The sequence below is a fragment of the Stenella coeruleoalba genome, assembly GCF_951394435.1.
Source record: "Stenella coeruleoalba genome assembly, chromosome: X".
Taxonomy (NCBI): Eukaryota; Metazoa; Chordata; class Mammalia; order Artiodactyla; family Delphinidae; genus Stenella; species Stenella coeruleoalba.
In genome coordinates this window covers 89517522-89537472 of record NC_137152.1, presented here as the reverse complement: position 1 = coordinate 89537472, position 19951 = coordinate 89517522, and the positions used below count along the sequence as shown (strand labels likewise).

The window sequence follows — 19951 nt, the reverse complement described above, 5'->3', positions numbered from 1 at the left end:
AGGAAGAGAAGCCCTGAAATGCAGTGAAAATCACAGGATGGTTGCTGTTGTATACATGGTTAAAAGAACCATCTTCAAATAAAAGATTGCAAACATTAATTTTAATGCTAATGCATTATAATAGTCCAGCATTAAGTAGTGTAACAATCTTAGACAAGTGTCCAATCTGTATTATGACTACATTTATTTCTTAATATTTCTTTAGAAAATTAATCGCCAGTGCTTAGTTTTATCTGGGTATGGATTATGCCTTCTATGATCTTCCACGGAAAAAACCTCCCAGACCAGAGCAACTCGGAGCTACCTCACTCGGCCCAGCAGTTGCCTTGTGTCTTGTGTTTGCTGACCACCTTAAATATTTGCCTATACCAGGCATAATTTCAAAAGTAAAATTCCCATCTGAAAAAAAAATGGTTCTGAAGAACCTAGGGGCAGGACAGGACTAAAGACGCAGACATAGAGAATGGACTTGAGGACACGGGGAGGGGGAAGGGTAAGCTGGGAGGAAGCGAGAGAGTGGCATGGACATATATACACTACCAGATGTAAAATTGATAGCTAGTGGGAAGCAGCCGCATAGCACGGGGAGATCAGCTCGGTGCTTTGTGACCACCTAGAGGGGTGGGATAGGGAGGGTGGGAGGGAGGGAGATGCAAGAGGGAAGAGATATGGGGATATATGTATACGTATAGCTGATTCACTTTGTTATAAAGCAGAAACTAACACAACAATGTAAAGCAATTATACTCCAATAAAGATGTTACCAAAAAAACCTGTATATGAATAAATTGATTTTATAAATAGAAAAAGAAAGGGTCACAGGCTTATGGTGTCCAGATGTTGATGATTTTGAGACTGTGGACCCTCTCATAGCTCTCATTTTAACACTGATACAGAGATTGACACAGATGATCAACCCAGTAGATAATGAGACCTATGGTTTTTTGTTTGTTTGATTGTTTGTTTTTTGTTTAAATTGAAGTATAGTTGATTTACAATGTTGTGTTTCTGGTGTACAGCAGAGTGATTCACTTATACATATATATACGTATTCTTCTTCATATTCTTTTCCATTATGGCTTATTACAGGATATTGAATATAGTTCCTTGTGCTATACAGTAGGACCTTGTTGTTTATTTCATATATGGTAGTTTGTATTTGCAAATCCCAAATTCCTAATTTATCCCTCCCCATCCCCTTTCCCCTTTGGTAACCACAAGTTTGTTTTCTATGTCTGTGAGTCTGTTTCTGTTTTGTAAATAAGTTCATTTGTATCATTTTTTTAGATTCCACATATAAGTGATATATGATATTTATCTTCCTCTGTCTGACTTACTTCACTTAGTATGATAATCTCTAGGGCCATCCATGTTGCTGCAAATGGCATTATTTCATTCTTTTTTATGGCTGAGTAGTATTCCCTTGTATATATATACCACATCTTCTTTATCCATTCCTCTGTCGATGGACATTTAGGTTGCTTCCATGTCTTGGCTATTGTAAATAGTGCTGCTGTGAACATTGGGGTGCATGTATCTTTTCAAATTACAGTTTTCTCTGGATATATACCCAGGAGTGGGATTGCAGGATCATATGGCAACTCTATTTTTAGTTTTTAGAGGAACCTCAATACTATTTTCCATAGTAACTGCACCAATTTACATTCCCACCAGCAGTGTAGGAGGGTTCCCTTTTCTCCACACCCTCTCCAGCATTTGTTATTTGTAGATGGCCATTCTGACCAGAGTGAGGTGAAACCTCATTGTAGTTTTGATTTGCATTAAGAGACCTGTGTTTTAAAAGAGAGTATATAAATTAGGAGTTTGGGATTAACATATACAGACTACTATGTAAAAAATAGATAATCAACAAGGACCTACTGTATAGCACAGGGAACTCAGTATTCTGTAATAATCTATATGGGAAAAGAATCTGAGAAAGAATGGATATATGTATATGTATAACTGAATCACTTTGCTGTACACCTAAAACTAACACAACATTGTAAATCAACTATACTCTAACATAAAATAAAATTTGTTTTAAAAAAGAGAGTATAGACTTTCTTGCCCAAAACCATTTCAAAGAACTTTTTCCCCTATAAAATTTACTGGCTAGCATTTCACTTTTGTTGGAACATTGACCTATGATTATTTTATTCAGTATTCTTGTGGGACACCTATCAATTTTAGTGTCCCAAATTTTCTTAAGCAAACACATTTCGTGGTTCTGGTATTTTCAGAGTTTCTATAGAAACTAGAAATTTGGGAAGCTTTTTTTAAAAAAAATCCTACTGCTCTGATTTACAGTTCTGTATATGAAAAGAGGGAGTCTTATCACCTCAACTCAAGCGAGATTCGTAGTGCAGCCACCCATGATGTGCTAGTCCTGTGTGTCTTGTGCTTAAGGGAAACTGGTAGGAATCCAGGAGCTTACAATATTATTAGAGTGGTCATACCTAAACTTGTGACAAGGTAACCAGGCCTCTCAGGCAGCGAGCCATGTTCACAGGGGGAGCTGGAAGTCTGCCCTGTGCTAGTGAAGTCAGAGCCAGTATGGAGGTGTGAGGAGTAACAGCCTCAGGAGTACTTCCTTTGGAGAGTGATGCTCCTTTGTTGGACTTTCATTTGATATTTGTTTCATAATGACTGAATATTTAGGTTTCCCAAGGACTTTGTTGCTTTCCCTTTGATTTTGTTTGTTCTGGTGTGTAGGCCTCTAATCTAAGGGATATAAGCCTTCTTTTTGTTGTTGTTGTCCTCTCTCCCCCCTGTTTTATAGCTAGATATAACCCAAGGTATTAAACGTTTGTGACTTCTTTAGGTCAGACAGTAAGGAAGTGATTGAACTCAGTCAGGAGGCTTGGGCCATATTTCTGATTCAGTTACTAGTGATCTCCTGTAAGACTTGTACTCAGAGGTCTTTGAGTGTGACCACAACTGTAGGCGAGTAGCCTAGCAACACCAAAGTAGAAGTCAGAGCTCAGCTCCCGAATTCAAAATAATTGCAGGAAGTCCAGAATGATCAATAAAGAATGAAGGCAATATTTCTTTTAAAAATAGCTCTGCTTGGTTTAGTGACACAGGTAACTCCAAATGGGCTGAGTGTTTTTAAATAGAAGTCTTCCAGAGATCTGCTTTTTCATACACACACAACACACACACACACACACACATACACACACACGTGTAATTATGATGTTACAGTGCACGTAGATGGTTAATTCTAAAGTTCTGAAAATAGTTTCTCTTTCAGCAAGTCCTGTACTTCTCTTCCAACCTTAATTACAAAGTTGATTTGCTTAGCGGAGCAGACCCTTCTTTTCCTGTCAGCCTAGGTCTGTTTGAATTAACACAGATTTTGAATTAGTGGAGTTCAAATTAATGACGTTTTATTCTGCTACGAAGAGTTTGTTTTCCATCACTGATAATTATTTCCAGGAAAGTTAAGTCCACAGAAAATATTCTCTCAGTTTCCTTCACTTTGTTTACCAAAGTCTAAGAAGTGGCTTTTAGTTACATGGGGGAGGGAGAGCAAAGGAAAATGAGGTGCTACAACCTGGCCTCTCAGATGTGTGGAGCAGGCTCTGAGCAGCATTCTAAACCATTATTTCTTGTAAAAGGCAAACCAGACCTGGGAATGTTAAAGTCTAATGTGATTGAGGGAATCTGTGCTGGTGCGTACTACTTCTTTAACCCCCATAAGCCCCGTGGGTTGTCAGAACGTCTCAGTTGATGAGCATTCTGCCAGCCCCACCAGGGGGGCATCACAGCTCTACCCATCTTCTCCAGAGTCAGCTCTTCTCCCTCTAGATCATTCTCATTGCCTCTGAGGGTTGATTTCCAACAAGTCCCCTTTCCCCCTTAGACGCTTACTCACCTGAAATCCCACAGAGAACCGGAAGAGTAGGCAGAGGATATTTTTAAGGATTTTTTTTTAAATTTGTGAACTGACATCTGATTTCTTTTAGACCCATGTTCATTTAGAGAGGCTGTTATCTTGTGCTTCTTTTTTCTATGCCTGCCCTTGCTGACTTGTGATTCATCCAGTTCATAAGATTTTCCTTTATAAGAAGGTGTAAAAAGGCATAAAAAAATAGATGAGTAATATGGGTCCCTGTATGTTCCAAGCTACAGCAAAATAGTAGTAATAATCACTGCACAAACATAAGAGGCCACTGAGCTCTTCCAGGTTGCAAAGCATCTGTGTTTTCCGCGGGGGGTGGGGTGGGGTGGGGTGTGGGGCGGGGAGGGAAGGCCTGTGAGATCAAAGCAACTCTGTAACTCTATCATGGAAGTAGATTATTATCTATTTATAGCAGTCTGTGAGTTCTAGATTGAAAAATGTCACCAAACTGTGCTGCACTGTGAATGCACAGTAATCTAACTAAAGACTCAAAACGCCAGTTACCACCATAGCGAAACTTCTATGAGGGAAGGTGTTCCACAGGACTGCAGTTGAACAGACTATGCCCCTATGTGTAGACTTGTACTTGGCATATAGCGAGCACTCAATAAATATTTGCTGCATTAATTAGTTCACGGTCATAGATATTCTCTTCCATCAGTAATCATTAGGACTGCCACTTATTCACTACAAGTTTTGCTGCTGTGGGGGACAGAGCTATTGTCACATGACTGTAATTTAAATCGCATGGCTTTTATCCATTGCATTTTTTCCATCCCCAAATGATGCAGTTTCCTTTTAGTATCTATTGTGGTTTTCCTAATATGTACTGCAGTACAGAATCAGCAATTGTTGTTATTTCAGCAGCATATTGCGAAGCTTTTCCAACATATTTCATTACCCCATGTGCTTGTCTCATGGAAACAAAATCAAAGTAGGACCTCTTCAATGGGGGAATTAAGTAATTTTTAATGGTAATAGAATGGGAAACTATACATGTGAAATTTTTCTTTGCCTTTGAAAGTTAGATTTATCAAGATACAAACCAAACGAGATGAAGCATTAAAATAGCCTTTTCTCTTCGACCAGGCTCACTTTAAACATTTGTTGAAAGGAATAAAGTAAAAATCTGTTCCAAGTTAAGAGACGGGAAGGTAGGTTGGATTAAAGTCCGAGGGCTTTAGCAGTACATGAAGAGCGACATATTTCTCCTGTGCCAGGTCCATGCATGGTGGTGTGCTATTTACTGGAAAATGGGCATTGAGGTTACCTTGCCCTGACGAGCTTATAGTCTGACATACTTATATACACACAATCAGAACACAGTGTGGCATTTACAACAAGGTCAGATTCTCTAGTTGCGAGAGCTTGACAAAAGGGAATTAAATACCTTATTTTAAAAATGTATAACTTTTCTGTTGTGCGATTCTTCTATGTAGCTCAGCAGCTAGGGAGAAATGACAGGCCAGAATGGATGGCCCGGACTGCAAGGGCGAAAAGAACAAGGGGAAAGCACAACAAGGAGAGAGCAACACCTACTATAAAGAGAGGTGAGGAGGGAATGGATTAGAAACGCAGAGGAGGGCAGTAGTGATGACTGTGTTCGCTGCCTTCACAGCACAGCATTTGCGCTCTGCTGCTCCCTCACCCTTATCTGCTCAGTTTGTAGATTCTGCGTGACTTCAGCATGCTGGCAAGTCCCAGGGGCCTGGCAGTGTTGGGAAGCTCACTGCTTTATTGTTCTAGCTGTTCCCTGGTGCCTTTGGCATCATTTTCTTCTTCCTACTCCATACATCCCTGGTAGAGTATTATTGGATTAGGACAGAGTTGGTCAACAAACATGTGAAAGATGAGTGGATGGGGCGGGGGGACAAGGGAAGTCGGGAGATGCAGCAGATGAGTCCCGACTCCACTACTCAGTAGCTGTGTGACTTTGGGCACATCACTTTCTGCTCCAGTTCCCCCAGATGTCAAGTGAAGGGTGTGGACTAGATGGTCTCTAAGTGCTTGTAGCTCTGACATTTCGTGACTCTATGACTATAGGGGTCTTGTTCTTGGAGGAACACCTATTATGGTTTCTAATATAATGTAGCATTAGCTTGTCAACTTCATGAGGCTGTTTTGAGCGTCAGCTAGGATAGAAGATGTGAAGACCCTTTAGAAATTCTATGAAGAATCATATAAAACAAAGGTGATATGAATGATTTAAAGGAAGCTTTCCCCCAAAGATACCACATAGTGATAAAAATTAAGGTAGTTCCATTTAAACGAATGTAAGGAAAGTTACAGAGGCCTTAAAAACAGGCGTGTAGTTATGCTTCATTGTAGAGATATATGTCGTTGGAAATTACACAGATCAAAGAAACCGATTCTGTAACCTTGTGTGGTTAAGCAGCTAGGCTTCTGGGGGTGAGGCCCGTGACTTTTCATCCCAACCCCCATCCTTCTGCTCTTCAAGGGTATCCTATAAACCCCAGAAAGAAACAGGCAGTGGCTTGTGTACCTTCCTCTGTCACCATCACCCATCTACTCCCCGAAGGCTGAAATAGAACATTAAAACCAGTACGGAATGGAATGGGTCATCTTGACCCAATGGCAGCTGCCTTACTTAATGTTCCCATCCCTCCCTGCACCCCCGTTCTTCTCTTTCATCTCCTTCTTGTGACATTTTACAATTCTTTCTTCCTTTCCTTGGTAGAGGAAGAAGAGGAAGAAAAGGAGGAAAACATCCAGAAGGTGGGGGAGGGGAAGAAGAGAAGGAAAATAAAGATGAAAAACATCTCGGTTGAGGCAGTGGAGAGGACTGGAGTCCTTCGCTCCCCCTTCCTCAGCAGGACCGAGTTGATAAGTTGATTTTGGACCTCATCTTCAAGACTGACTTAACCCTTTTCCTTTGTTACCTTTAGTCCCCTGTCAGAGACATCTGAGAAAATCAGAGACAGGCCCCACAGTAAGAACCAGCATGCTAGCTCTCAGCAGGCCTGCACCATCTAGGACTGACACGAGTTTAAGAAACGACAGTAAACCCGTGGGTAAGACCAAGCCACCTTCACACGGCACACAAGTTAGAGTGACACCATATGTTTTGCAGTTTACAGAGTTTAATTTATAGATTTGATTACCATGGAAAGAGGGAAGGAAAAAAAAATTGCATGACTCTTGTGGTGAGTATGAGAGGGCTTATTCATTCACGTTGGAAAAGCAAAGTTAAAAATCAGAAACAGGCCCGCCAGCCTAGATACGTCCGAAACTAGTACTTTGGTAACGCTGTTATGACTTCCAGTAGATTAAATTTCAAATTGTGGAAAGGCTTCAGAATAAGGGAAGGCTTAGTGTCCCACTAATAGGGCTTATTAAATTTAGATAAAACAGATGTTTTTCAATGACAGCAGCTCTGAGTCACCAAGATCAAAATGGAGAAAGAAGAGAACAAAAACAAGCCAAGACTTTCACTAAAAAAGTACCATTTATCTCCGTTGCAGAACTTGCCCACACTTATAACCTAAAGCATCCAGTTAAACCCCAGGAGAAGCAGCATTAATTGGGGGGAAAATTCCTTAAAACTGACTGAATGTGCATATACTGAAGTTGATTTGCTAACATTCTAGAGGCGCTGCTGTGAAAAGAGAACGGGCCATAGAGGCAGGCAGCCCAGAGTTCAAATGTCAACTCTCTTACCTGTTTTTGTGACCTTGGGCAAGTTGCTTAATCTCGCTGAACTCACTGAACCTCGGTTTCCTCATCTACAAAATGGGGTGGTTTTGAGGACTCAACAAGGTAATACATGTCTAACACCTGGCTCACGGCAGGCGCTCCATAGATATCGGCTCTTTTGTATTGAAAGCTCTTTTTGCTCATAGTGTCATGTCTAAGTATATTAGGAGGACCAGTTTCTTGGAACTTGATTAAGAGCTTTAGATAAGCAGTCTCCTAAGAGGGGTGCACCCAGATGATCCATTGTGGGGCAGGAAGAAAAGATTAGCAATTCTATTTATGATCTTTTTATCTAAAATATAAGAAAGTACTGAAGTAGTATTATTTTCAACTTGTGGTTTCTTTGCAGGAATCTTCTTAAACCATTTGACCATTGTGCATAGGTTAGCTAAAGCTAGATAAAGCCACTCAGGATGGACAAGGGGCTTAAGAAGATTCCTGCAAAGGAACAATGGAGTGGTGATAATAGTCATACTACAAGCACAAGGCAAGGACAAGAAAAAGGGGGAGCTAGCTGCCACTTCTCCTGCAAGTCACTTTGTAACTTGGTCGGCCAAGTCATCAAGTAAAAATGAAGATAATCTAATCAGACCTGACAAGATGTCAGCCCCCAAATAGAAGGAAATTATCAAGAACATTATTTGAAATATGTATTTATACCCACTGTTTTTTTTTTTAACAACAGTGCTTATTCTAAGTCTATACTATGCTTTGGATATATTAGCTATACATGACAGTAGTACATTTATGTATTTTATAAGTAAATATACATATTGAGGATGTGTGCTCAGACTTCTACTGATAAGAATGCTCAGTCAACAGTTTGGAGACCTTTGGGTTAGATGAGGAAAGCATGGAGCTTCTCAGCTCTCATTCTCTGTCTGCTGCTTACAGAGTATTTTCGTTTTGTTTTTCCTAAGGATTTTGCTGGAGCATAACCAGTAGGATAGAGAATAACATACCTAAATCCATTGAAGACAAATTGAGTACCGTTCAGGGAACCACATCTCTTGGTAAACATTTTTTTTTTGTATGGAAGTAAAAAGCCAATCCGTGCCCTGGAGATTTTTTTAAACCTAGCTCAGGAAATCTAAGAGTTACATTACAAAGCAACATGCGAATGCATGGCTGCAGGATAATGGAAATTCTTGATGAAGTACCTCGCTTGATGTAGTAGATTTCTTACTAGAAAAAAAATGTGTATACATTTAATTTCTGTAACTTTACCTGCAATTCTGGGTCACTTGGTAACAAGTAAACCAGTAGCAGAGAGTGTACAACAGATCCTTCCAGGAAAGACGCTAACCTTGTCTGACCATTCCTCTCAGCCTTCCTGTCGATGTCTTTTACATATATTCATATATTATTTTGTAATCTGTTCTTATATCCTCTGTGGCTCTTCACTTAATAAAAGGCATATAGCCTTAATAAATATTTTGAAAATGAAAGAAAATGAGATGAAGGCTTCTCAGAAACACCAGAACCTGAAAGGGTAGCCATTATCCCCTTTAGATGGTCACAGTAAATTCCTAGAGCAGATAACTTGCTTAGACCTTCTCATCATAAGGTTGAAGGGTCAATCTTAGTCCTGGGGCTCCGTTCCTTTCACCAGAACCATGATATGGAGGCAGCCCTGTGGGCATAAACTTAACAAATATGCCGATGACCAAAGTTCTTTGACAGCCACTACTTATTGAGCACCTGGTGTATGTAAGGCACTTCTGCAGGTATTATTATCTTGTCCACTTGCCACAGTAGCTCTGTGAGGAAGGTACTAGTATTATCGCCATTTTATAGGTGAGGACATGGAGGCTGGCACAGGTTAAGAGACTTGCCCAGATGTCACACAGTTAGTGTGCAGTGGAGCCAGGATCCAAATGTAGTTATGTCTGACTCTAGAATCCAAGCTCTTAGCCATTCTCCTCTGCTGTGTTCTACAGGACTGTGAAATAAGGCTCATGTGTTAATGATGACTTCAGGTTTTCATTTTTAGGAGCTACATGTATTGGCAGTAAGTCACAGTTATTATACCTTGGAGAAGTGCTTTTGATGACCCTGGGGAAATAATACTTGTTCAGTGTTGTGGAAGTTTCTCTAGATTCTACGAGAAAGGCAATAAAATTTACATTTAATCCAATTCGAGAGGTAGTTCAGTTTTATAGTATCCTATCTTAGAGAACACAGAGACAAGATCCTTAGAAACGCTGAAAGTCTATGACAGGTTATTTTTGTGTTACATTCTCTTAAAAGTAGAGATTATCTCACGCTTTCAGATTTCCCAAGATGGAACTTGCTGGTGGTCATACTGTTAATCTGTTTTCCATACCCACAGATTTTTTTTTTATTGCCAAGACTATATTGAGAGCACTGTTTCAATACCATATAGTAATGAATGACCCAAGTCACATTGAGTCTTAAAGATGAACCTGAGTCATTATGTCCATTACACTCTGGTAGAATATATTTTAAAAGATTTCGTCAGAAAAATAATTAAAACAAAAACCAGTTTCTAGCAGTTCGTTTCTAAAAACCGTATCAAGTAAATCCAGAAACTCTGCAGGGAAAGCATTATGTGGATGTTACACGGAGGGAGATGAGGAATACCCGCCATATACACCAAACATTTAGCCGTATGTTTCCTTCATGTATCTTGTATTTTCCAGTTGTAGTTCCACTCGACTAAATCAAATTCACAACCTCGTCTCCTAATTTAAAGGTGAGGAACTTGTGGCTGGGAGGCAGATTCTTGACACTATTGCTCTGGTCATCAGAGCATGCAGCCCACAGAGTATTTTTCCCTCCTGGTGGGCAGCTGTAGCCATCTCAGAGAGTAGAGGCTTTTAAGAATTCGAGATTAGAGCAATTCGAGAACTTTAAGCCAATCGGAGGGCAACAGGTGATAAAACTCTAAAGCCTAAGGGAATCCTGCAGGATAGGAGCCAAATAACATATGAAAACCTCCAGCACCCATCCCACTGGATTTCCCTCTCCCTCTTACCCTTCCACTCTTCCTTCCTTGTGTTCTCTCTCTGCCCCTTTGTGTGTCTCTATTTGTTTGTTTCTTTGCTTCCCACTTCATTTTCCTGCTTCTTGTTTTCTCTCCCTATCCATCTTTCCTTGCATATATTTCCTTTTTCTTTTTCTTTCCCACCTTCCTACTTTCTCTTCCTTTTGTTCCATGCCTTAGTTCTTTCCTCTATTCCCTATTAATTACCCATCATATCATGTTTAAAAATATATATTCCAATGAATAAATTTTAATGTTCATCAAGCAGCAGGTAGGTTGTACTCATTACTCTAAAGGGGAAAAACATCTCCCAATTAAGTAACACTTTACATATGGCTTACAATTGAAAATTTCCCTTTTTTGGGTCACAGCTCTCACCAAAATAAGGTTCCCTTCCTCCCTCCTTAACCATGACCATGTCCTTTGTTGCTCCTCTCTACCCTTAGGTTTGATGAACAGTCACTTAACTCTTTTGCATTCTGTTTTGTGTCTGTTATTTTTTTAACAGTGAGAAGCTAACATTGCTACTTAATGTGAAAGAGAGGATATAGAAAACTTTTCAGATTTGGGTTTAGGATTCTAGTATTCTAAGTTCCTGGAATTCAGACATGTCACATGAGGAATGGCAGAATTTCCAGATGATTGAAACCCCTCGTGAAAAAGCTGTTTTGGGTTTTTTTTTTTTTTTTGTCTTAATTTTAGACTAATGTATGCTTGATTTGCTTTTCTTCACCTATCCAAACAGGGATTTTTAATTTTGGTTTTAATTACTTCCTTGTCCTGAAAAATGATTGCCTGTAATTATGAAGCCCTTCGGCAGTTTGGTAACTTTCCACTGTTTAACCAATTAAGGTCATCAGTGTTTTAGAAAGCAAAGGAATGAATGGATGAGTGAGTGAATGGCTAGCTGGCTAGATTCTTAAATAATTTCTGTTGCATGCTCTATTGTTTGTGATGAGCCTTACAATATCTAAGGCTTTGTCTCTTTTCAGCTGTTTTTTTTCCCCTCATAGTTTCCAGGTACTGTCACAAACCCTTTGATTCTTTGATAGCTAATTCCTTTTTTTAATGTTCATTTTCATTAAAGTGCTATTTAACATTAGATATTAACTTTGACAGATGTTAATGCTGCTTCTCAATTAGGTGAAATATATTCTTGGGAGGATGCCAATTTGAATTTGAATATATTTGAATTTGGTATTGAATTAAACTGTTGTTTAAACCTTAGCCATCCATCATACGGTGATGGAGCAGCCCGCAGGTTTTTGTACATAAGTGTTCTTTTTTTCCTAGCGATATTTAAACACTAGGAAATGGCTTCCTACTGTAGCAAAGATAACTTCATACGAGTTTATTACAAGATCTCTTTCTTTGTCAGTTCCTCAGACTGCCTAGAATTTAAATTGGCAGACACTACTTTGGTATAAAATGCTTTCCATGGACAATATTAATATTTTAAAGTCCTTTTTGCTCCTGCAGATTTCCAGTAGACAGGAAGTCTAGCTCTGTCTACCCTTCGGCTACTGATGAATGCTATTAAATTATTATTTATCTTCTTTAGGCAGAGGCACTGCAGGTATGAGATCAGAATTGCCTAGTAAAGCAAGCATTTCATTTTAAAATTAAAAAAGAAACCCATAATCCAGTCAAAGGTGGCAACTCAGGTACACATACTAGAAAGAATTGTGGACTTGAGTCAGAGAATCTGGGTTGTACCCCTACCTGTGTCACTAACTAGCTGGGTCACCTTGAGCAAGTCACTGCCCGACTCCAGACAGCATAGCCTCTCTAAAGGCTAAGCTTCCACATCACATATTCTATATACTAAAGAGAACGGGGCTGAGGGAAGCTGAATCCTCTTGTTTATCAGCCATCCACACCAGCCTAGCAGCTCTGAGGTCAGTCTCCAGCCACATTTTTCATCTTTTTCTTATAATCCCTTAAATCCTTGCTAGGCTTTCATTGCTAGTTCTTTTCCCTAGGAATTTGCATTTAGAGATATTGAGGGGTTCCTGCCTTTTAGAATTTGTCCGTGTTCCTGAATTCAATGAAAAGTTACTTAGAGTTGATGAAAAACGCAAGAATTAAAAGTCTTGTTTGAATGAGTGTTTCTGTAAAATCAGACTGTTTCCGTCACGATTAATGTACCTTCACTATTTCAGAGTTCTGAAGTTAAAACACTTGAGTGTTGGTATGGCGAGGCATGATTGTTATTTATGTTATTAGCCATACTAGCCCTCTCCCACTCACTCTTTGTTCTAAACATTCTTTTTTTAAAAGCCCCAAATGATTGAGCACCCAGCTCCATATCACGAGGAAAGCTTGCTAGCCTGATCCTCAGTTACGTTTTAGGTACTTGAAAATTTCATTGATTTGAAATAATAGTTTGAATTGCACTGAGCTAAAATATACCTTTCACTGATTTGCTAGGAAATAAACAAAATAATAACTTGCCTCAAAGTGTTGAGAAATTAACTGCATGGCAACTTCAACATGTGTATTTTTTTAATGTAAAAGCTAGAGCTAGATACAAAAACCTTTTCATTAAAGGAGGCCTAGCACTATAATGAAAAAACCAGACAGTAACAGGTGTTGGCAAGGATGTAGGGAAATTGGAACCCTCGTACATTGCTGGTGGAATGTAGAATGGTACGGCTACTATGGGAAACTGTTTGATGGTTCCTCAAAAAGTTAAACATAGAATTACCACATGACCCAGCAATTCCACTCCTAGGTATCTACCCAAGAGAAATGAAAACATTATTGTCCACACAAAAACTCATACATGAATGATCATAGCAGCATTATTCATAGTAGCCCCAAAGTGGAAATAACTCAAATGTCCTTCAACAGATAAATGGATAACAAAATGTGATATATCCGTAGAATTGAATATTACTGGGTAATTAAAAAGATGATGTACTTTTACAAAATGTAACATGTCAAATTTATCAAACAGAAGAAAATATATTAAAAAAGGACGAAGTACTGATACATGCTACAACATGGATAAAATCTCAGAAACATTATGCTAAGTGAAAGAAGCCAGACACAAATGGCCACATATTGTATGACTCCACTTACATAAAATGTCCAGAACAGGCAAATCCGTAGAGACAGAAAGGAGATTAGTGCTTGCCAGGAGCTGGGGGGAGGGGAGAATAGGGACTGACTCCTAATGGATATAGGGTTTCTTTTTGGTGTGATGAAATGTTTTAAAATTGGATGGGGTAATGATTGTACAATTCTGAATATACTAAAAACCATTGAATTGTGTACATTAAAAGGGTGACTTTTATGGTATGTGAATTATATGTCAATAAAGCTGTTATATATGAAAAACATTTGCGACTATATTACTATAATTATTTGAAATTATAAAAGTGTATTTAAATTACAACATTTTTGCCAAGGGCTGGAAGGAGGGAGGAATGGGGAGCTGGTGTGTAATGGGTACCGTGTTTCAGTTGGGCAAGATAAAACAACGTTCTGGAGATGGTTGGTGATGGTGGCTGTACAGCAATGTGAATATATTTAATCCCACAGAAATGTACACTTAAAAATGGTTAAAACGGTAATTTTTATGTTATGTATATTACCACAATAAAAATCTATAACCCGAAAAATTATATTTTATGTTATTCTAATGTATAAGGCTCTTTTCCCCTTTTTTGCTTTTCACAAGGAAAACTGAAAGTGTGATTGGCCTTTGGGTTTTTATGCATGGGATTCTTCTGGTCTGTGTTTTAGAACTTCTCTCCTGTGGCAGGTCTGGGGCTGGGGGGACGTTACACACACACCATATATGTCTTCATCTTGGCTTTGAATGACAACTTGAAAATATTTTTTTAAACTTTATTTGCCAGTTGGAAAATAAAAGAAGCCAAGCCATAGGAAATTTATGTTGTTAAATTATAAAGTAGTGAAGTGCTGTTCTCAGAGTATGAATTATCACAGATTTCCTGATTTTCTTGGTTAATCTTGGCTCCTCGAATGGGGAGAAACATGTATGCTTTATATATAACATCTCTGTCTTTCTGTAAGCATTTTCCTCTGTATAGCAGGATAGAATGAACACCAAAATGTATTGAAAATACTTACAAACATAGGGGCATATTTGTACAGTAGAGTGAGTGAGTTTCTGAATGCGAAGGAAGGGATGGAAAAAAGAAAATCCAACAATGAGGAACTCACTGAAAAAGGAATTATTTCCGAAGGTCATGGAACTTTGTTATGACCCAAGCAGTTTGTAGGCTCTAAGTTTTTAACCTCTTAAGGATTAATCTGTGAAAACATTTTCTATGCCTGGCTCTGCTTTATAGGACATTTGAAGAGCGACAGCGCAAATGCCAGCAGTACCATTAATATAGTGTGTAATCAGAGGTGTGTTTGTTTTCTTGACCAGGAAGTGGTTTCTTTTAAAAGTACAAGGAACACACAGTGCCTGTGTGTGTGTGTGTGTGTGTGTGTGTGTGTGTGTGTGTGTGGTTTGTGGATGTCTTTGTGTTTTCTGTCTGTTCTACTGTTGCAGGAAGAATTACGATCTTCCAACGTTTTTGTCCTTTACAGTTGGGTTTTTCTACAGTTAGGCACTGTGGTACACTACCCTTGATTACAGGGTCCAGTCAGACTTGATGTACTCAGAAATCCATTGATGTGATTAATGGTCTCCTAATCATAATTTTATTTCCTAAGATTAGTGCTATTTCCTGAAGTGTCACAATTTTTGAGTCATATCTTGAATTATCCTTTATAGGGAACTGAAATCCTTGTATTTTTAGTGTGTAATTTGCATGATTATTTTCATTTTCTTTGATTTCTTTTGCTTGAAGAAAGTAAAATTTTTATCTTTTTTTGAACTCTTTAGATGCTGTTCTATGGTAACTGGTCAACCTAGTATGAACCTTTTTTTTTTAACAACATGAAATATGTATATATTTTTTCCAACAGTGCTAGACCCAGAAATCTTCCCACAAGTTTCCACTACTCTGGTTTTTATTCTCCTCAAAAGTAAAATAAAACATTGTCAGGTTCTACAAGTAACAGGGAAACATACAAGGAAATAACTGTACAGGAAATATAATTGATCGTTCAGTTTTTATAACTGAATTGGTCACAGAATTGGCTAGTAAACACAATCTACTGAATGAACAAAAATAACGACTTCTAAAATCTTTGGAGCCTGTGAATACATTTGAAGATTTGGGCACCTTTCTCACCTGAGATTTTTTTTTAATCTCATACCTTTTTCAAATGATTGCCTGCCTTTGAAACTAAGAACTCTCATATCTAGTGATCGCTTTAATATTTGCTTTGTTTTCAACAGCGCCCTTAAAGATAGCCGTTTTCCCCCAATGACAAGGGATGAGCTGCCGCGGCTGTTCTGCTCAGTGTCTCTGCTCACTAACTTCGAAGACGTCTGTGATTATTTGGACTGGGAGGTAAGGCTATAGAGAATTTTTAAAGAAAAATGAAAGTAACTCCTGAGTAATTGTTTAAAAATTAGGCCCAGAAAATAACTCTTTCAGCCCATTTCCTATCGTAATGGAGGTGGAGAGTAACTTGGATAAACCTCACAGCTGATCAATGAGATTGTAAGCAAAGGAGTTTTTCTTTCTTTTTTTTTTTTTAAAGGCAAAGTACCCTGTGTTGTTTTAATCCCCCAAACTGAATTTGCTCTTCATTTTTATCCTATTACTTCACTACAGCACCTCATAAAAGCTGTTAACAAGTAGTAGGCAGGACTGATTGGAATTTATTTCTCCTCTTAATTCCATTCCAATGCACTCTGGTGTGACTACCACCACGCAGTTAAGGTAGTCAGGGGATGCATCACAGAAACAAGGAGCAAAAGGGTTAGGATAATACATCACTTGGGGACGTCAGCTCATGGATAATAACAGGGTGTTGGTTAACTACAGGTAAACCATGCTAATTCATTCTTGGCTACCTTAATCTGTGTATTTCCACACACCAACACGTAAGGGTATATATATCTAGGGTGTCTCTGTGCGTTGGGATTATCTGAGTAGCCTATATTGATCATATTTTTGTTCTTCGTTAGTATGTGGGGTTGAGTTGTTAAGGAAGTTCAAAGATTCTCACCATGATTTGTTTTGGTGGTTGGGGGGAGTTAGTTGAGTGTATGTCTATGAAATTTTACACGCAAACATACCCATGTTACCTGACTGCTTACTGTATTCAAGGCATGTGCTACATGTACAAAAGTGTTAAAATTTGGTCCCTGCCATAAACGTCTTAGAGTCTAAGAGCAGAGAAAAGGAGTATACACAATCACGAAGAAGTAAGTGCTGTAAGAATTAAACAATGGGAATTCAGTGATATACAGGGCATTCGTGTGCATACACATACTCGTAAATGACATGACTGTATCATGATATAACATGTTTAATTCTACTGCCTTTTTAGAATGACTGTCCCCCATGATAACTGAGATATTTTGCTTTGTGGACAGACCACTTTCTTGACAGTTAATTTTATTTTTGGCTTTCCCCTCATTCCTTGTGAGACTTTGGACAACTTACTCCATTGCGATTCAGTTTTTCCACACAGAGAAGAAGACATTTATAAAGTTCGTAATATTCATTGAAAAAAATCTCTGTGATATAAACATTGTTGTTATGCCAGAGCTATTTAAAAAAATTCTGCAGAGAGTAGGATGAAAGAGTTCCTTTCTGCATTTTGTGGTAGGGTTTTTTGGGAGCATTATTAGAATACGAAAGCATCTTAAGATTTTTTTCTAAAGGAAAAAATAAAATTTGTTGATAGTGTTGATCCTGGGAAAGTTGGAGTGTGTAAAACCTTTTATGGGATTAAAATTTCCTAACTGATTGTTTTCTATAAGTTTTATTGTTCCTATTTGAATTTTTCTTAAAGAGAAGTCCACCAATATCATAGAAATATTCCCAGTACTTTATTTTTAAATGATCCCAAATCATATCCCTTACTTATTAACAAATATTACAGTTTTGGTGGTTCTTTGACCGTTTTAAGGGGACTACTCCCTCTTCTCCAGCTAGAATTTTATTTCTGCTTTCTGAATCGCAGGGTGCGGTGTGTGTATTGGTGGGGATGGGAGTGATAATAACAGAAAAAGCCTGAGACCTAAGGGATGATTGAGCTACAAAAACACTTCTTCCCTTACTTGCAGCCACTGAATTGGAAGTATGGTTCTGGGGGGAGGGAGTGCATTCGTGTGTGCATAAGTGTGCACGTGTGGCATGTACATGAATGTTTATTGCATAAACGTGTGTGCATGTGTTCTGCGGCAAGTTGTTAAGTAGGTGTGGGTAAGCACACCATCATCTTCTTTAGCCCACATCAAGTACTGTCTACAGCTAAAATGAACCTTGATATTATTGGACTTTTATGTTCATGAGACGTATCATCTTTCTGTTGGGAGGGTGGGAGGTAGAACATCTAAGAATTGGTACTGTGTACTCTTTGAGGGTGTATTTATCCTCTCTGATCACCATTTGAATTTCTGGAAGATTCTGTATGCTTCTACTTGGTATTGTATATTTAATACATCCCTTAAGGTTTAAATATTGATGTCTATTTTGTGATGCTTTTCATTTAAGGAAACAACAACAAAATGCATATATTTTTGTACTTTTAATATATAAGCATTTGAAAGTGATTTAGGTACTGCTAGAATGGCTATGCTAAGAGGAAAAGACTGTCCTTTTCAGTTAGTTCATCATAGTTTAAAGTGTCTAGCATAAAAGAAATTTGTTCCCAAAGAATAAGGATGAAAATTACATTTTTGAAAAGAACATGATTTGGCCTTTAAAAAAAAATGTACCATAATCAGTGATTGAAAATGGAATGGTATTATTGTAAGAATGATATTATTAAGGTTATCCTTAATAATTCTGAAAAAGCATTGCTACTTTAAACACAGAATGCCAAAGTAGAATTAAAGACATTTAAAAAAGAGCATATGTCAATAACATTCCACTCCTAGGTATATACCCCAAAGAAATGAAAACAGATGTTGAAACAAAAACTTATACATGAATGTTCATAACAGCACTATTCACAATAGCCAAAAGGTGGAAACAACCCAAATGTCTATCAACAGATGACTGGATAAACAAAATGCATTATAGCCATGCAATTGAGTATTATTCAGCCGTAAAAAGAAATGAAGTACTGATACATGCTCCAACAGGAATGAGCCTTGAAAACATTATGCTAAGTGAAAAGAGCCAGACACAAAGGCCACATACTGTATGATTCTATTTACATGAACTATCCAGAGTAGGCAAATCCATAAAGATAGACGGCAGATTAGTGGTTGCCAGGGTGAATGGGAAGTGACTGCTTAATGGGTACAGGGTTTCCACTGGGGGTGATGACAATGTTCTGGAACTGGATAGTAGTGATGGTTGTATTAACGTTGTGAATGTACTTAATGCCACTGAATTGTACACTTTAAAGTGGTTAAAATGGTAAATTTTATGTTATGTGTATTTTACCACAATAAAAAGGAACATATGCATATATATGTATGTATTTAAACCTACTGTCCATAACAATACAGTAATTCTAAGAAGAAGAAAACTTTAAAAATTCAAAAAATATAAAGAAAGAAATGCAAGCCATTTGCGGTCACACCATTCTGAGATAACCACTGTTAATAGTTTGGAATTATTTCTCTTCTTTTTCTGTGTCTTTGTATCAATAAAACTGCATATTTGTGTACGTAACTGAGATCATATTAAATTTACAGTCACTATTAAAAAGAGGACCATGGGGAAGTCTTCGTTTATGGTTTACCTTTGTATATAAGTTAATTATTTATATTGTGGATTTCCTTTATGAGGAGTCAGTCTATATTATGAAGGTATACGTTTCACTTTGAGAAATTTCACACTGTCCAATAGGTACACCTTTTCTTCCAAGAATGAACTATCCTTTTCACCATAAGTATCTCGCTTTAACCGGAAATGCAAGGTGCTATATATGTTTATGCCAGAGGGGGAAACAGGAGATGATTACAGAATTTCAATAGAGAATTTTTAAGTCAGGGATTGGTAATGAGTATGTTTTATATGAGCAGAAGCCTCTAACATAGGGCTTTTCTGGTGGAAGTACAGTTTGAGAGTTGACCCCCACTGGTGCAGCGTGTTACTGCAGTAGAATTCTTAATTAAAGGGACAAAAATGCCCAGATCAATGCAGGGAGAGGGCAAAGTCTAGAAGTCCCCAAGGGTAGAGTTAGGTAACTTCAGCGACAAGAAAGGCATCCCTGTGGTCATGAGGATGAGGGACGTGACCAGTGGTAATAGACACCTAATT

The 19951-nt window shown here is 38.2% G+C and overlaps 1 protein-coding gene across 3 annotated transcripts in view; it reads left to right on the top strand.

Moving 5' to 3' along the window:
- Positions 1–19951, top strand: part of AMMECR1 (AMMECR nuclear protein 1) — a 105119-nt gene that overhangs the window by 67293 nt on the left and 17875 nt on the right. For all 3 annotated transcript variants that reach the window (XR_013825605.1, XM_079909769.1, XM_079909770.1), the window contains exon 3: positions 15955–16069. Coding sequence is in view for 2 of the 3 variants with exons in the window: in XM_079909769.1 (XP_079765895.1) it covers positions 15955–16069 (115 nt within the window). In the remaining variant the exon portion in view is untranslated. The remainder of the gene's footprint in view (positions 1–15954; positions 16070–19951) is intronic.